The following is a 16,088-nucleotide window of genomic DNA, read 5'->3' on the forward strand; positions in this document are numbered from 1 at the left end:
TGGCAGGAATGACACCTAGTTTAAGATGCTATTCCAAAGCCCATACAGACATACTAATCTTTATCTGGTTGTGTGCCCCTCTGTTGTCCATTTTGGGGGCCAGCTTAGATTGGTACACAAATGATCACTAAGGGCTATGTTATGATGCCATCAGTAGAAAGAAGATCCTATACAGCCTTCCAAGCTATTATGATCAATATACAATTTGCCAGCAGTTACTCAAATAACATAGTTCACTATCTAAGCTATAATATGTACCAGGAAAATCTACTGATAACACAGATTCCATGGAGTTCTGTAAATTGGCAGAAATAAAATGCTATTGGCCCAAGCTCACACTCCTTACTCCAGCAAAGCTCATTTACCACCCTTTCTCAAAAAAAAAATAAAAAAAAATCTACACCTCAGTGGGAGTTTCGCTGGAGCTAGGCCTGCAGGCTCAGGGACAAAAGGAAATAGCTTCTGCTTCTGAAAATCAGCTCCAACTGTATTTGTTCAGTTTTATAGACAGGTCAAGTGTGGCAAAGAAAGGTTTGCAGAACTGTCCAATAGTAGGATGCAAGTCTATGGGATTGTCAATGCAGAACCCAGGAATCCTGACTGCCAGCATCTAGCACCAACCACAAGACACTGCTTTTATAGACAAGCATGTGTATAATCTTTCTTATAACCAGAAAAATAATTTTGCACCTCTCCTACAGGCAAAAGTATTAACTGAGGACTGTAGCCTCCTCTGCCAAGGCAAAGTAGAACTCCTGCAAATTAAGCTGGTTTAGTCACACTCAATCACGCCTCTCTGAATTCCTCCACACTCACCCGCAACTGCTCTAGAAAGAAGCATGCTGGCCTGCCATCAGAAATACTGGTGTAGTCTGGTTTTTACAGGGGACGTAAATCAAGATAATCTATTCCCATAAAGCAGTAAGCCATAAAACACCCTTTTATTTATGGGGAGGGAATTTATCTGTCAAAAAAAGTGCACGAAGGAAAGAAAAAGCAATCACACTACATTTCAATATCGCAAAAGCCTCTGCATTGCTATGATACAACATAAACTATCAGAGTCCAGGCTCAAAAAAGTGATTAAAAAACAACAACAAACTTTGGCCTTGGTCACTGAAGAGTTGACTAGTGCTCACTTATTTTTCCTAGTTTCCTCTTGATAGGAGGTCATTCACTTCCCACATGTCCCTTTCCACTTCTATCCCCACAGGGCATCAGTCTCTCATTATAGTTCCAAAGACTCGCTGCTCTCAAGCTCTCTCCAGCTAGTATATTATTCTTTTGATGATCCATCTGATTGAATTAAGAGGCCCCTATGTGATTAGCTGATTGTTAATAAGATGCAGGTGGTCTTTGATTAAGAGGAAATTGGTAGGTGCAGCAATTACAAACAACATTCATCACAGCAAAGCTGTCTATTTTTCATTTTATTTCCTTTCAAGTCTCATAAGCCCCATCCCCTCCCCACTGCACACAAATAGTAGAGTCTGAACCGTAAAAACAAACTGGCATAACTAAATTAAGCAAGTGGAAAGGAAAGCCACACACCCACTCATGCTTTCCTATATGGAAAAAAAAACACAGTCTTGTTCAATTTCTCCTGCTGCCTTGATCAGACTGTGTTAGGATCAGATCCTGCCTTTCCCAGGGTAGGTTTCAGCCTGTAGGTTTTAATTAATATGAACTACTCAGAGTTAAACTTTATAACAAGTGAGAAATCAGATCCAGCTGCAAACCGCCCATCAAGGCTATTTAAATCTTCAAATCTTGGAACAATAGGAAAGGGCCAAATCTTGATGTCTTCACTTAGAACAAACCTGCATTCTAGTCTGTGGAGGGTTTCATCTGAGGAGGAAGCTCCAAATTTGGCCTATGGGGCACTGAAGTAAGTAATTGCACTTCAATTAGAGGAGCTGTGCTGTCATGACCATAAGAAATTGGCATCTGAGGTAAAGCACCTCCAGTGCCATGCAAATAGTAAGTAAAAAACTCGAAGGACAGAGGCTAGTTCCTGAGGGGGGCAAAGCCATTCAGAAAGCCAACGGCACAGCTGGCAGAGACTCCAACCCCAACATCCCTGTCCCAATGAACAACCTCCTCTCCATATTGTCAGAGCGCTTCTCTCTCACTCACTGACACACTATTTTGGGAGAATCACTTTCCATTGACTCAGCCTTTTCATCCACCCAGCTGGCTGGAGTGATGCACCAGCAAGGTGAAAGTCATCTCATCAATTTTCATAACATAAGCAAGGGGTACCTCCTAGAAACTGATGGGTCTTCCCCATTTACAAGGCACACAGTATTGTCACCTCTACTTGTCAATCGCAGCCTTCTACACTCCCCAATAATAGAACCTCACTGCAGTAGCTATCTTGTCTCTCCCCACATCCCACCAGCATTGACATACGTTTGCTGTTAATGGCATCATGTTGATGTCTTAAACAGTCATGTAAGTGCTTGGTGCTTTGGCCTCATGTCCATTTCCCTGGAATTTACTGGGCGCACAGTTTGAATCCATTGCATTGGTTAGCCAGTCTGTTAGATGTCTGATAGTACTTATACTTGCAGAGCTCAAGGCCATCAGGATATTTCCTCCACCATTTGATCTGTCATCAATCCTCATTCTCTCCCTGGCCTTCATGCACAGGATTCCTAAAAACTCTGCTGAAAGAGCTCCGCTACACCAGTGGATGATCTATACTGAAAAGCCAACCTACAGGAAGGTCATCAAGATAAATATTTAGCTTAAAGGCAACTATGCAAGGGCCTCCTACCCTCATATGTCAAGGGAACGCTGCCTGACATTTATGTGCATCTCACTGTACGAGGTGGGACTTTACAAAAACAACTTGGAGAAAGTTAGGCACATTTCACATGCTTGGCATATGAAGGATGTGTGTGTACAGTGGGCCAAAGAAGAGGAATTATAGAGAGCCTCGGGCCTCCCTGGGCAAGTGATGAAAATTAGTTTCACATGCCACCCAACGACAAGAGCAAGCAGAGTTTATTCTCAGAAGGACATCACAGGATCCTGAAACGAAGCCCAGAAGGCATCACTTAGAAACTACTCAGACTCAGTGTGTGATCCTGGCCTTTGTGTGTGACAATCAATCATCACAAAGTACCAAAAATATCTGTGTGTGTGTATTATATACATAAATGTGCACTGCACAGCAGGAAGCATAAAATAACCCAGGTTCCTTCTAGGGATGCAAAAGATTAACCAGTTAATTGGTAATCATCATCCTTACTCCAGCTAGGGCTACGGTAGTATAGTCGATTAACCGATAAGAAAAAGCTTATAGGTTAATGCTACAGACTACATGTGTTCTCCTCCCCCCCCATACCCTGCCAGTACATTTTTTAGCAGGCTGGCCAGCAGCCCAGCTCAGTCACGGGTCGCACTGGGTCTAGGACCTACCCCCACTGCGGCTCTGCATTTAAAGTGTATTAGGAGCCAGGCGGGCATGCAGCTCCTGCTCGTGCCCAGTCCGGGAATTCAAACCCTTCCCCACGGACAGGGGCTGCCTGGGGACTATAGAATATTTGACTAACTGATAAGAATTCTTGAGGTTAATCGACTATTCAATTAACTGATATTTAACACTCCTAACTCCAGCCCCCACCATTAGTTCCCCACCCACTGTGGATAGGGGCTGCTCCAGCTGCTCGGAGCAGCCCTCGTCCATGGCGAGCCCGGGCACATTGCATGCAGAGGCTATTCCAGCCAGGTTAACCAATTCAATGGGATTTTACACTCCAAGTCCCTGCACTGAGTTTCAAGTTTTCTTAATTGAAATACCTGGTGTTATAAATAATGTTCAGAAATGAACCGGGAGGCAGAAGCAGAGATGTTTGGGATGATGCATTATTGTGCACCATGAGTTCTGTCACTCACAATGAGATACAGTCGAGAAACGTGGCAGGGCAAGTACGCAGGACTGCAGGCATCTGTGCATCAGTACACAGTCTGTCAAGCTCTTGCAGGCCGAGGATGCCAGCTCTGGTTGTGTGTGTGTGCCTGGCTGTACGTATAATAAGAGTGGTAAGTATTTTGCCATTGCTAAGGCAGTGATTCTCTTTTAACACTACTCTCCCCGACCCTTCATTCACTGCTCATTGCAAGGTTACAGGGAGCGGGAGGAGAAATTCCTGAAACCCCTCTTTTGCTCAATTGGCTGAGGACAAGTGAGATGATCTTTTCTGACAAGTATTAAGTTATCGCCCACACCAAATTCTGACTCTGCTGATACTACTTGGAGGACTGACATCAGAGGTCCATGCCAGGCTAGGGAGTCTCTCCCCTCTAGACCACCAGTTCACTTTGAGGATCTTACTGAGGGACAACACAGCATGTGAAGCTCAGAGGGGCCAAACATGATTTAAGCTTCCTTTATATTTGCTCAGATCCTGGGCCAGGAAGCGACCAATGGAGACCTCAACATAAGTTACAGCAATCCTGCCCCTAACGCTTGCCTAACAAGCAGGGGGGCTGACAGAATTGCTAATACCCTGCCCCTTCCAGACCACGAAGCTGGGCCTCTGGACAAGATGGGACGGGCTGGCTCCGTGGTCCCAGAAGGGGCGGGGCCTCAGAAGGAAGGGGCAGAGTTGAGGGCTAACCTCCCACTGCCAGGCCTTCAGTGCTGCCCGGAACTCTGGTGGGGATTTACCAGGCCCCGGAATCCAGCTGCTGCTGCTGCATTGGTGGCCAGGAGCCCCGGGTCCTTATGAATTGCCAGACCCCAGGGCAGTTGACCCCTTTGCTTTCCACTCATCAGTGGGCCTGCTGACAAGAGCACTCTTGTTCTGGCTTATTCCCTTCATCGGGGGCTTTGGACTTTTTCACTGGAGGCGAACTCGGCCAGCATGCTCCAGTTCCTTTCTGGCTACAGTACACCACTCTGGTAACACTGCAGAGGCAGCACTGTGCTCTGGATGTTTATCTCCCACCTGCTTTTGTGAAATGAGTCCAGGGGTCTGAGTACAAGTGCCAGGATAAAGGCAAAGGGGCGAATTATAGGACGTAGCAAAAACGTGCATGTTGATCAGCCCTGCATGACACCATTGTGGGAGAATATAGTATTCTCTATGGCATCTGGTTGAGGAATAATAGCGTGCTGTGCAGACTCAGACTATAAGGCCAGAAGGGACCATCATGATCATCTAGTCTGACCTTTTGCACATTACAAGTCACAGGACCTCAACCACCCACTCCTGTAACAGACACATAATCTCCGGCTGCAGGGGCAATGTATGGGGGTGGGGGAGGCACATGCCCCCAAAAACTATAGGTTGAAAGGGCTGGGCAGCAGGTGGCAGGGGAACTATCACGGGACCACAGGAGATGAGAGGGGCTGGCAACTACAGGAGGGATCCACCCCCCTCCGTGCTCACCAGCAGTGGCTGGGAAAACAGAGCAAGGCTTTGCTCTCCTGGCCATGCCGCTCTGGGGGACAGGAGCAAAGCAACGAAGCTAAGAGAGTAAACCAGCTGGGGCTGCCTTGCTCCATGCCCTGCCACTGAGTGTTGAGTGTGGGTGGACCCCTACTACCAGCGCTGGCCCGGCTAGTCCCGGGGCCGCCTTGTCTGGGGGAAAGGAGAAAAGAGTGGAGAGGGAAGAGGAGAAAGGAGCAGGGAGAGGCATGGCCTAGGGCAGAAGGGGGTTATTCTGGCCCTTCCCAGGGCTGGGGGGGACGGAGGGGCGGCTCACATGGCCAGCGGCAGCCACCTCTGTCTGGCTGAGTTACTGAAGTCCTCAAATAATGATTTAAAGACTTCATGCTACAGAGAACCCACCACTTGCTCTAGTTTAATCTTGCAAGTGACCCAGACCCCCATACTGCAGAGGAAGACAGAAACCTTAAAATTGTAGCTGGATCAGTCCCAAATTACGTCAGAGACCAGGAGGGTGAAGTAACATCTTCCAAGCCACACAGAGCTCTTCTTCGGGTCGGGGAGAGGAATGTCTATTGTCACAGCAAATGGTAGTGTAGAAGAGATGGTTTGGCATAAGAAGTAAGGACATGATCCCTTACAATATGCGTTAACTACTCATGCACAATGAGTTCTGCATTGCATTTTGCTGTGATGCTCGAAGATCCTTTTCCAGAGCGGAGGAAGAGCTCTGTGTGCTTGAAAGCTTGCATCTCTCACCAATGGTGGTCCAATAAAAGACACTGCCTCGCCCACTGTGTCTCTCTGATGACTAATAGAGCATTTGGCATCAAGTTCACTTGAAATCTGAGCCCCTCTGTTTAATTGTCTCTAGGAACCTTACCACTGTGGTTTTGGGTGGTGGTGTTATGTCCTTAGTGTGCCTGCCAATTAAGCAGGGAGCAGCTCCCTCCATGGGGATGGAACATCTCATGAGACTTTTCTTACTGTTAACCAATTTAAATACAGCATAAAAATCAACATACATAAATGCAAAAGGAGTCTGTACTACAGCCCCGTTAAAAAAAACAAGACATACACAAGCACACAAAGCAACTGAAAAACTGCTCAAGGACTCAAAAATAACATGCAAACAACTCCCAGCACTCCTTCCCCACCAAACACACAATGATTTGTGGCTGTCCGGACGCACACTTCATTTATTCAGTTCATGACACAGAAAGCTATTAGAGGGATACGAGAACTGGAGCAATTGGTGTAAAATAATGGAGCCCACAGCAGTTATGACTTTGTACATGTTTTTTAATTGAATAAGTACATCCATTTAACAACCTCCATTCTCAATTCTCCTGCCTGCAGTGTGTCAGGTTATTTCTGTTAATTGGCTATTGCTGGCTCTCTAAAGCGGGCTATATGCTTGTTTATGTTTCCATTTCATTTTCCAGGATATTACTAGCTGCATCATGCTGTAAATGGGAGCGTGTAACCCATCCAGCCCCATTCAAGTACAACAAATGAGATCAACATGGATTTCTCCAAAGCACAATAATTTATTTTGAAACGCTGCAGGTTCTCAGTGCATCAGTGGCCCACGCCTGTGCAGTGAAATCCCTGTGGAGCCCTGCAATTTAGTCTCATCTTAGTCACTATGGGGGTGGGGGAAGAGAAATGAACCTGATGTGAAGCCACCTTTTAATAATGAAAAGACGTCATTGTGTTCAAGCTGGGGATGGCGCTTCTTTTCATTTGGCATTAATACCTTTCCCTTCTCAATATATGCGCCATAAAGAGGGCGTACAGAAATAAAAGGTTCTCTCCAATCACCAGCCAGAAAAGGAGTTTACTGTAGTGATAGCAAATATGATTACAGAATGCTGCCGAATCCGTACGGCTAAAAACATTACATACCTTTCAAACGGTACACACTCCCAGGGAATTGAATGCCTGAGCCCAGAGTGTGTGTCAACGTGAGTGACAGAGTTGGGATAAGCAAACCAATTATATGTTTATGGCTCATAACATGTAGGATGCTTACCAGCTATTCAAAAGGGATGGCCCCTGCAGTAATGTAGTTGAGAGCAAACATCTCATTCGAAGAATCTAGGGTTGATCCACTTCAAGCATTTATTCATTCCCACTCTCCTGGGTGTATGAACATCACAACTGCCATGCATGTTAGTAACACTCACCCCAAAGTGCATTTGAACTTCCAGCCCCTGATGTCAATCTACCCAAAACCCAATTCATAATAATGGCATCCTCAATGTCTACCGTGCCACTGGCCTGGTACACCAGGAAGGTGAGCTTACCCACTTCCTTTTTTGACTGATATGTCACTGAATCTCTCCCTATACTGTCTGAGACCCAACCAGATAGGGTATGTCTAGGCTACAGAGATTTTTCGAAAAAAGTGGCCTTTTTTCGAAAAATCTTTACCTGCGTCTAGACTGAAGCTGCGTTCTTTTGAAAGAACGCGGCAGTTTTTTCGACCACAGAAAACCTCGTTTTATGACGAATAATGCCTTTTTTCAAAAGTGCTCTTTCAAAAGAAGGTGCTATGTAATGCAAACTGTGTTTTTTCGAAAAAGAGCATCCAGACTGCCTGGGTGCTCTCTTTCAAAAAGCGGCTTGCTTTTTCGAAAGTACTGGTTGTAGTCTAGATGCTCTTTTTCAAAAGAGGCTTTTTCAAAAGAAACTTTTGAAAAAGCCTCTTTTAAAAGAGGCTTGCAGTCTAGACGTAGCCATAGAGATTAAGGAGAGGAAACACAGTGCATGTAGACAAACCAACTAGAGTCACTGCAAGATGGCATGACAGAAGTGGATTTTCAGTAGGGTTGTCAAGTGTCCGGTTTTAAACCAGACAGTCCAGTATTTAAGCTCAGACAGTCCAGTATTTAAGCTTTCTGTTCGGGAAACAAATTGAGAAAATATAAATGAGAAAATATAAATGTCCGGTATTTTCTAAATAAGATGTAATGTAGATTGTGATGTAATGTCAAGCGTGTCTGGTATTTTTGTTGAAACCATCTGGCAACCCTAATTTTCAGAGACACTTATACGGACAAGGCAGAGGCCTTGTGGATATGCCCAGGGAAGTGGGACCAAGCATAACAGGGCACAAGAGAGAAGATAGTGATGTGATTGTGGGAGATATTGACAGGTGTGGGCTGGACTGAGGGTGGGGAGAACACTGGCAGGATGGAAGGGGCTGGAAGCAACTGGAAGATTCAACATGGGAGGGGCAGAGGTTCGTAGAGTTTTCAAGGAGTCAGGAAACTTGAATTCAATGCAGGGACATAGCCATGGGTGGACCCGTGTGGGCTATGGCCCATCCAATTGGCATTCAGGCCTGATCCCCGGCAGGAGCACCAGGCAGGGGAACAGGGTAAGCCCCCATGCCCTGACTCCTTTTCCCTGGCAGGAGCACTGACTGGGAGGTGGAAGGGGTGGGGACCAACCCCTCATTTGTCCTGGATCAGGCCTCCACAAACCCATATTCCCCTCTGTGGGTGAGGCAGCCTCTCATCTTTGTACGCTCGCCGAAAAGCCAGAGCCCACCCAGTTTTCCTCTTCTAGTTGTGCCACTGATTCAAGGTGACAGGAAGGGCTGCTAGCAGAGGGATTCAAAGAGGAAGGGACACAGTCAGCCATCATTCAAAAGGCTTTTTTTTTTTTTTTTAAGTGTAGATCCTAAACTTAATGGAGGAAAATGAAGGGGGAAAAAGTCAGAAACATGAACAAACATAATTTCTCACCTGGTCTTTAAAACTAATGAACAGCACCAAATTATTGCAGTTCCCATGGAAATCTGAGTGAATTTACTTGCAGAGGGTAAAAACACACACACACACACACACACACACGCACACACACACACACACACACAAGAAAGTTGGAAAAACAGGTCTGCAGAATTTGGCAGCAGTTCCCACATGTGTTCAGGGGACCCACCCATGTTCAGTTTTGACAAGAAACCAGCCTTTGGGTAATGTATTACATAAGCAGACATGGGGAAACAATTTTCCATAGAGCTCTTGGGCAGATTTTCAAGTGTTCAGCTCCCATTTCGGCACATAAATAAGAACTAGAATTTTCAGATGTACTCTGTGCACCCAGTAGCATATACTTCAAAATTTATGGCTGGAGTTTCAAGGACCTCAAATGATGAACTCATTTAATAAATCTGGCCCTTCTATGAGTGCTCAGCTTTCATAATCTCTTTACATTTAAGTTCTAATTTTCCATCCAAAAGTGACTGAAATTTTTTAACCAGCCCTAACATAATGAATAGACAAGATGCATGGTCTTGAAGGTCACAATAATGGTTTAGCTTGCTAAATGGACCTCTAAAATAATAAAAAAAAAAAAAACATGTCAGCGTTTTGGGTTGTAATACAAAGCAGTGGTAGCCAGATCACAAAATCTCTCATGTCCTTCTATATTCAGCATCCTATGCTTCAAACTGGTTATTAACCCATAGTTACTGATCTTCAGGTTTAATACATGTCAATAAAGAAAATACTTCTGCTTCTGCAAGGCACAATGATTGCTGTCATTTTGACTGACACTACGTAATTTGAGTGTGTTTTAAATTGACATTTATTACTGAAGCCTTCAGGATTCACGTACTGTATATCGGTCTGCCCTGCATTGCAGCTCAGAAGATTTGTACTGGTGCTTAAAGCAAACTAGAGCCTGCAAGAGGTGAGTACCAGCTCTTCTTCGGATTTTTTTTTTAAAGTTTCACACGTTTATGTGGAAAAGAAAATTAAAAGATGCAATAACGGCAGGAATTCAAGTGGATAATGGAAATAAAGGGTCTGGCCCTACCAGCCCTACCAGGGCATTTCCGGCCCTGCTGCTGGGGCTCCTAGCCCCCTCCACTGGTATTCCAGCCACCCTGCTGCCAGTTCAGCTGAGCTCCCGGCCACTGGCCTCCCTGAAGCCAGCCTGGCTGGGTTAACAGCCCCTGCAGAGCTCCTGCCTCTGGTCTTCCACAGGGTCTCTCTAGACCAGCAGATCTGTGGTCCAGCAGCCAGACCAGGAAATCCCAGTTGAGAAAGGTTCAACCTATATCTGTTGATACAGAAAATGAATCACCATCTCTATTTATGCCACATTATACATGGACTATACAAAGGGCATTTACTTGCTTCAAAAGGCAACAATTACTTGGTGAAATGGGGCAGCTTTTGATGGCAACTTTATGCAAAATCCACTTTTAGCGGATGAAATGGAATAATTAGTTTCCCCATCATTGGTAGGAACACTTATCAAAAGACTACAGAGCCTTGTCTATATTAAGGTAAAACGGTCTTTTAAGAATCTTTGTGTAGAGGAGTTCTCTCTGATTTGATATCCCTCCAGTTACCACAAAATTTCTCCCCCTCATTTTTGTAAGGCTGGTTACTACAGCAACACAGTCAGTTTGTGACTGGTAGCAACATATTGCATGCATCATAATTCCAAAGCACTGCTCCTGTCCTCTCGATATTTGAAATACAGGTTGACACACCAGTCAGGTCCTGAGAGTGCCAGACAGAGGTAAAAGTAAGTAGGTGCACCCTTGTGCACAGGTCCAGCAAGAGCTGGCTGAGCTGCTGCAAAAGCCAGCAGGGAGCTATTTAAAGAGCTGACAGGGACCCAGGGTTGCCGTAGGACAGTACCTGTAAGAAATGTGAAGTTACTTTCACTGCTGGTGTTGGACCAGAGATGTTCAACCTTCACAACATGGCAGGAGCCCCATACTGATAAGATATTCTTGCTAGATGTTTGCCCCTTCCTCTTTGCAACTATGAAATCCAAAGAATTCCCTCCTCTAACTCAGCAAGGTGCATATACATGTGCCCAGCTTTAAGTGCATTAATTCATATTTTGATGGAAGCACACACATGCTCAAAGTTAGGCATATGTTTATGTGCCTTGCAAAGTCAGGGCCTTGGTCGCTCTCCCCAGTGACATGTGCCAGATTTTTCAAAAGTTAAGGGGGGGGGGCGAATTGTGCATGCATAAAATTGCACTCCAGGCTTTAATTCAACCCATGTGGCCATGACCCACTGAAGTCCCATGATGATAGACAAGGATCTGCCACATGGACCCAACTGCTGGATTAGGGATCTAACAATTTTCACAACTGTACATGCAGCTGTGGTAAGGTTAATTAATCAAACTTACTTCACATGTCATATGTGCTAAATTTCATTGCACCAGTACACTAAGTTTGCAACATGCAGTTTAAATCCAATGGGACTCTTTAAGGACAGTGTACAGTTCAGCATATGCTTAATTCTTCACAAGTTTGGCGCCTAGTCAAAATGGTCTAAAATCATTCTTCTCTCTACCACTTTCAGTGGAGTAACAGCAGGAATGGATGGCCCATCAACTGCCATATAGATATCAGTATGCAATAACAAATTTTCAGCACTGAAGCGCACACAGTTAAAATCCCAATTTGTTTATCTTCTTTTAATTCTATTAGGTTTCACAATGCTTTCCAAATCCATGCCCCACTCCCCGCCATCCCACCTCATATTATGGTGGAGTTTCCGATCACAAATGTTTCCTAAATTCCAGTTTCCCACTCAGCGGCATTGGACACCTTCTACAGATACTTGCTAGAAAGTCTTACCTGTGTACAATATGGACTGAAAAGAAACAGACACAGTACACTGGACAATTCCATCTAGTTTACTGCATGAACATGCTTGAAGGAATTCTTATTCATACTGGTCTAGTCAAAAGTGAACAAATATTAACTAATGCCTTGACTAACTCAATCCTAGGCCAGACACGATATGCATACTATTGAAGTGAGCCCTATGGCAAAAGTTACATAGTTTGGCCAAGAAATGGTCATTTCTTTGCCGCTGTCTAATGTGACAAGATGCCTGTTTGGACTATTGCTATCATTATTAATTAGTTTCTCTCCTCAAGCAGCAATATGTGTTTGCTTCCTCCCCCCCCCCGCAATTTAAAATTATAGAAGTTATCCCAGAAAACTATTATTCTGGAACCATACAGCACAGCCCCTACAGAGTGAACACTATTATACAAGAAGAGGCTGGTACACAAAACTGACAAGACACAGGTAATAACTGAGGATGTATAACAGTGGAAAAATGACACTAAACTAGCTTTGCTGAGCACAGATGCTCCTTTTTGCCAAGGTCACTGAAAATTGTAATATTTGACATCACTGAAAGAGAGTCAAGTAAATTCAAAGCTGACCAAATAATTCACAATTAGTATTTTATCTAAAGAATTTAACCTTCCTTCCTGCTTATGACAAATACTAAGCAGCTACAAATTTATTTAGTATTCATATTTATTCAGAAAATGATTTTCACTGTTTTACTCTATGATTTGAACACAATCTGAAGAAAGTATTGAATAAATTGTATTTTTTTAAATTAAGTTGTGATGCCTAGGAGGGGTGGGTCAGAAATTACTCATTGATACCACTCATTCCTGATTGGATGAGTGCACACACACACTTCTGACATGTTTTGAAAGGCTGGGAATGAATTTTCATGGGCATTCATGCCAGTTTAACAAAAACACACTGTTTGCAAAAATTGAATCAAAACTGTTGAGAAGCAAATTTATGAGGAAGTTCAATTGCTGAATAGAATTTTGGGAAGACTGAGGGGCAGGATTTTCCCAGCAACAATAATTTAAAAGTTATATTAATGCAGAAAGTTTAATGTCTCAAACAAAATTCCTGATGGCACCACCTCCTTACCCACTATGAAAATGCTGATGGATGCAGAATCTAGAGGCTTTCAGATGACAACGTCGCTCAAAAAATTCTCTGAAGCGTGGTCACTGAGGGGTTCCTCCCCAGTCCTGGTCACAGAGCCCTGTCATATCTATCTTGCCAACATATCTACTCTACTGACTTAAGCAAATAGCTAATTTTTCAATACATTTTTTTATGATCAATAACTCCAAAGTCACTGTAAGAATAAATTCAAACTCATGGTTTATGGCATTGACAGAGTTGTTCCAGATAATTCAGTTTTGTATTTACCTTGAGGCCATTTTTATCCTTATTTTACACACAGGATGATATATTTCCAGTTTTCTTTATACAGTGGAACCCTCAGAAAATTAAAGCAAGTTATTCAGAGCATAAAATTCCAGCATGCAGAGCTAACTGCTGAAATAATGATTTTATGACTACTTAAGGAATGTATGGGCTGTGCTGTGCACATGCTAGAATCTCATGTAGAGGCAAGAGGCATAAATCTATGAGAGGCCTACAATAGCTACACACAATAGCCAGCCTATCCAATAGGTCTCTCCTCTGTTTGACTAAGTGTGATATCATGGGACAATTTCAGAAATGGTAACAGAAGCTGAGCAGGGTTACAGAAGTGGCTATTCCAGCCAGGAATATATTTGTTATATTTAGTAACTCAACCAGAGATGACATAGCAAGAATGGTTTGTTGATGGGATTGTTTTTCAGCTTCCAGTCAAAGTAGGTCAGGGGGTGAAGTCAATGTAGCCATTAGATACCATGCGTAGGGACACAAAAGGAATACATGCAGAACCGGCCTTAAGGCAAGTAGAGCAAGGCAGTTGCTTCGGGCCCCACACCTTCGGGGCCCTGCACTCCCTGGCTGCCCACAATTGTTGCCTGGCTCCTGGCTGGGAGCCACCCGGCCGCACAGTGCAGTCAATCTCAGTATGCGACCTTGGTCCCCTGAAAATTCTTTGGACGGGCCTGAATACATACAGGCAGCAAATTAGATAAGCACATGTCTTGGGGCCAGCAGAAGTGGTGGCTAGCTAATGATAAGTCCTATAAATATGGAGCAGTTATAGACAACTGATTGAAGCAGCATCCAGAGGCCTCCAGACAGCAATTTCACTCAAAAAGCTCCCTGAAGCATAAGTTCTTCTCACAGAAACCCATGAGCACTTTACCGTAAGGCCAGGATATATCAATTGATAACCAAAACCTGGTATTATACTCTAACCCCATCATGCAGCACTATGCCACTAACCCTAAACATCCCTGAGATACAGCAAATAATTTTGCAGCATGACCACTGCTATTGGGAGTTAAATGCTTGATTCCCCCCTCAATGACAATAGTCTTACCAGCTTTGCAACCCTGTTTTCCCCTATAAGTAACATTTCTGGGGGCTTTCCACAAGATGCTGAGTAAAAGCATCTTCTCTACAGAGAGAACTTTCTTTGCATGTGAGGAGAGTGCTCAGAAATACTTTGCTAAAAAAATTATTAGAAAACTTGTTAGGAACAATGTACCTTGCAAGATACTGTAATCATTAGGCATACTAACTAACACTCTCTGGGGGCAGCTAGGGTACACTGGATAAGAAGGTGGTTAATTGCTCTCTGGTAAACAACTTCGATGTTCTGCAGCTATAACACAACCACAAGTGACCAATATCATTACAGTTTAAGAGAGACAGGAAATTGCTATGAAAAAAGATACCAAAGGAACATCTTCTGAATTACTCACTGCCTCATTATGGCTACCCACCCAAAGGATGACATCAGCAGCTCTCTCAACTATGAATGAAGATCTCCTGCATTTCTCTGCCATGGTATTTTAAGTGGAAGGAGGACAGGGAGGGCACAAGGATTATCACTGGCAAAGAGATGTTTCTTGTCATGGTTAGTTCTTGGTAGATCAAAGCCAAGGTACCGTCACAGACATAGAAGCACAGTGAAGAACTCCAAATTCGTTCTTTCTATTGATGCCGAATAAATCATCTGCAATATCAAGAACACCTCAACAGCATTCGACAAACTTCCAAAGTCTTACCTATATACAGGGAGGAATCTTTTCGTCTCACGTGGTCATCGATGTAGGAAACTCCTAGTGGCTGTACAGGGGTAGCACCAATGCCTAGGAGCACCTGCGCGCCAATGAGAAGCAAGTACATCATGTTGGTGGTAGTCCTATTCCTGCAGATAAGTTCTGGGTCTGGTCCCTCGTCGCTAGTGGACCCGTTGGCAGCACATACATCCCTCCCTTCAGCCCCCCAGCGTATTTCCCCAGATTCATATTCGTATTGGTGAGTCAGAAATTCCGGCAACGCAGAAAGGAGAGCGCCCAGAGCCATGACTATTCCTCCGCATCCTATCAAACGTGGCCGATGCCCCCGGGCTCCAAAGTAGCTCACAAAGAGAATGAGGGCCAGGTTCCCAATCTCAAAGCTGCTGGCTATCACCCCCACGTCAGCACTCTGCAGATTGAATCGCCGTTCCAAGGTAGTTAAAACACTCACCTATAAAGAAAGAGAAATCGAGAGACAATTACTTAAAAAGCACATCACCTAAATGAGAATGCCCAGACTGGGTCACGATAAAAGTCCATCTAGCCCAGTATCCTGTCCTCTGAGAGTAGCCAATGCCAGGTGCCCTAGAAAGAATGAACAGAAAAGGGAATCACCAAGTGATCCACCCTCTGTCGCTCATTCCCAGCTTCCGGCAAACAGAGGCTACCAACACCATTCTTGCCCACCCTGCCTAAAAGCTTGTGTACAACCTACGGACCCTGGTCGTCAGCAGGTGGAACTAAACTTGCAACCTTAACAGCTAAAGCCATGTGCCTCTAATGTATGAGCTAAAGCCAATAGCCTCTCAGCTAATGCTGTAGAGCAGACTTCACTCTCCCTGGCAATGATCTCAGTGCCTCTGGGTTACACTT

The 16,088-nt window shown here is 44.3% G+C and overlaps 1 protein-coding gene across 3 annotated transcripts in view; it reads right to left on the reverse strand.

Moving 5' to 3' along the window:
* The window catches only part of SLCO3A1 (solute carrier organic anion transporter family member 3A1), a 271,929-nt gene that overhangs the window by 220,950 nt on the left and 34,891 nt on the right, over positions 1 to 16,088 (reverse strand). For 2 of the 3 annotated variants that reach the window (XM_075897019.1, XM_075897020.1), the window contains exon 2: positions 15,201 to 15,666. In XM_075897019.1, the coding sequence (XP_075753134.1) occupies positions 15,201 to 15,666 (466 nt within the window). The remainder of the gene's footprint in view (positions 1 to 15,200; positions 15,667 to 16,088) is intronic. The other variant, XM_075897022.1, reaches the window with a different exon arrangement.

This window comes from Pelodiscus sinensis, chromosome 14, assembly GCF_049634645.1.
Source record: "Pelodiscus sinensis isolate JC-2024 chromosome 14, ASM4963464v1, whole genome shotgun sequence".
NCBI classification, from domain to species: domain Eukaryota; kingdom Metazoa; phylum Chordata; order Testudines; family Trionychidae; genus Pelodiscus; species Pelodiscus sinensis.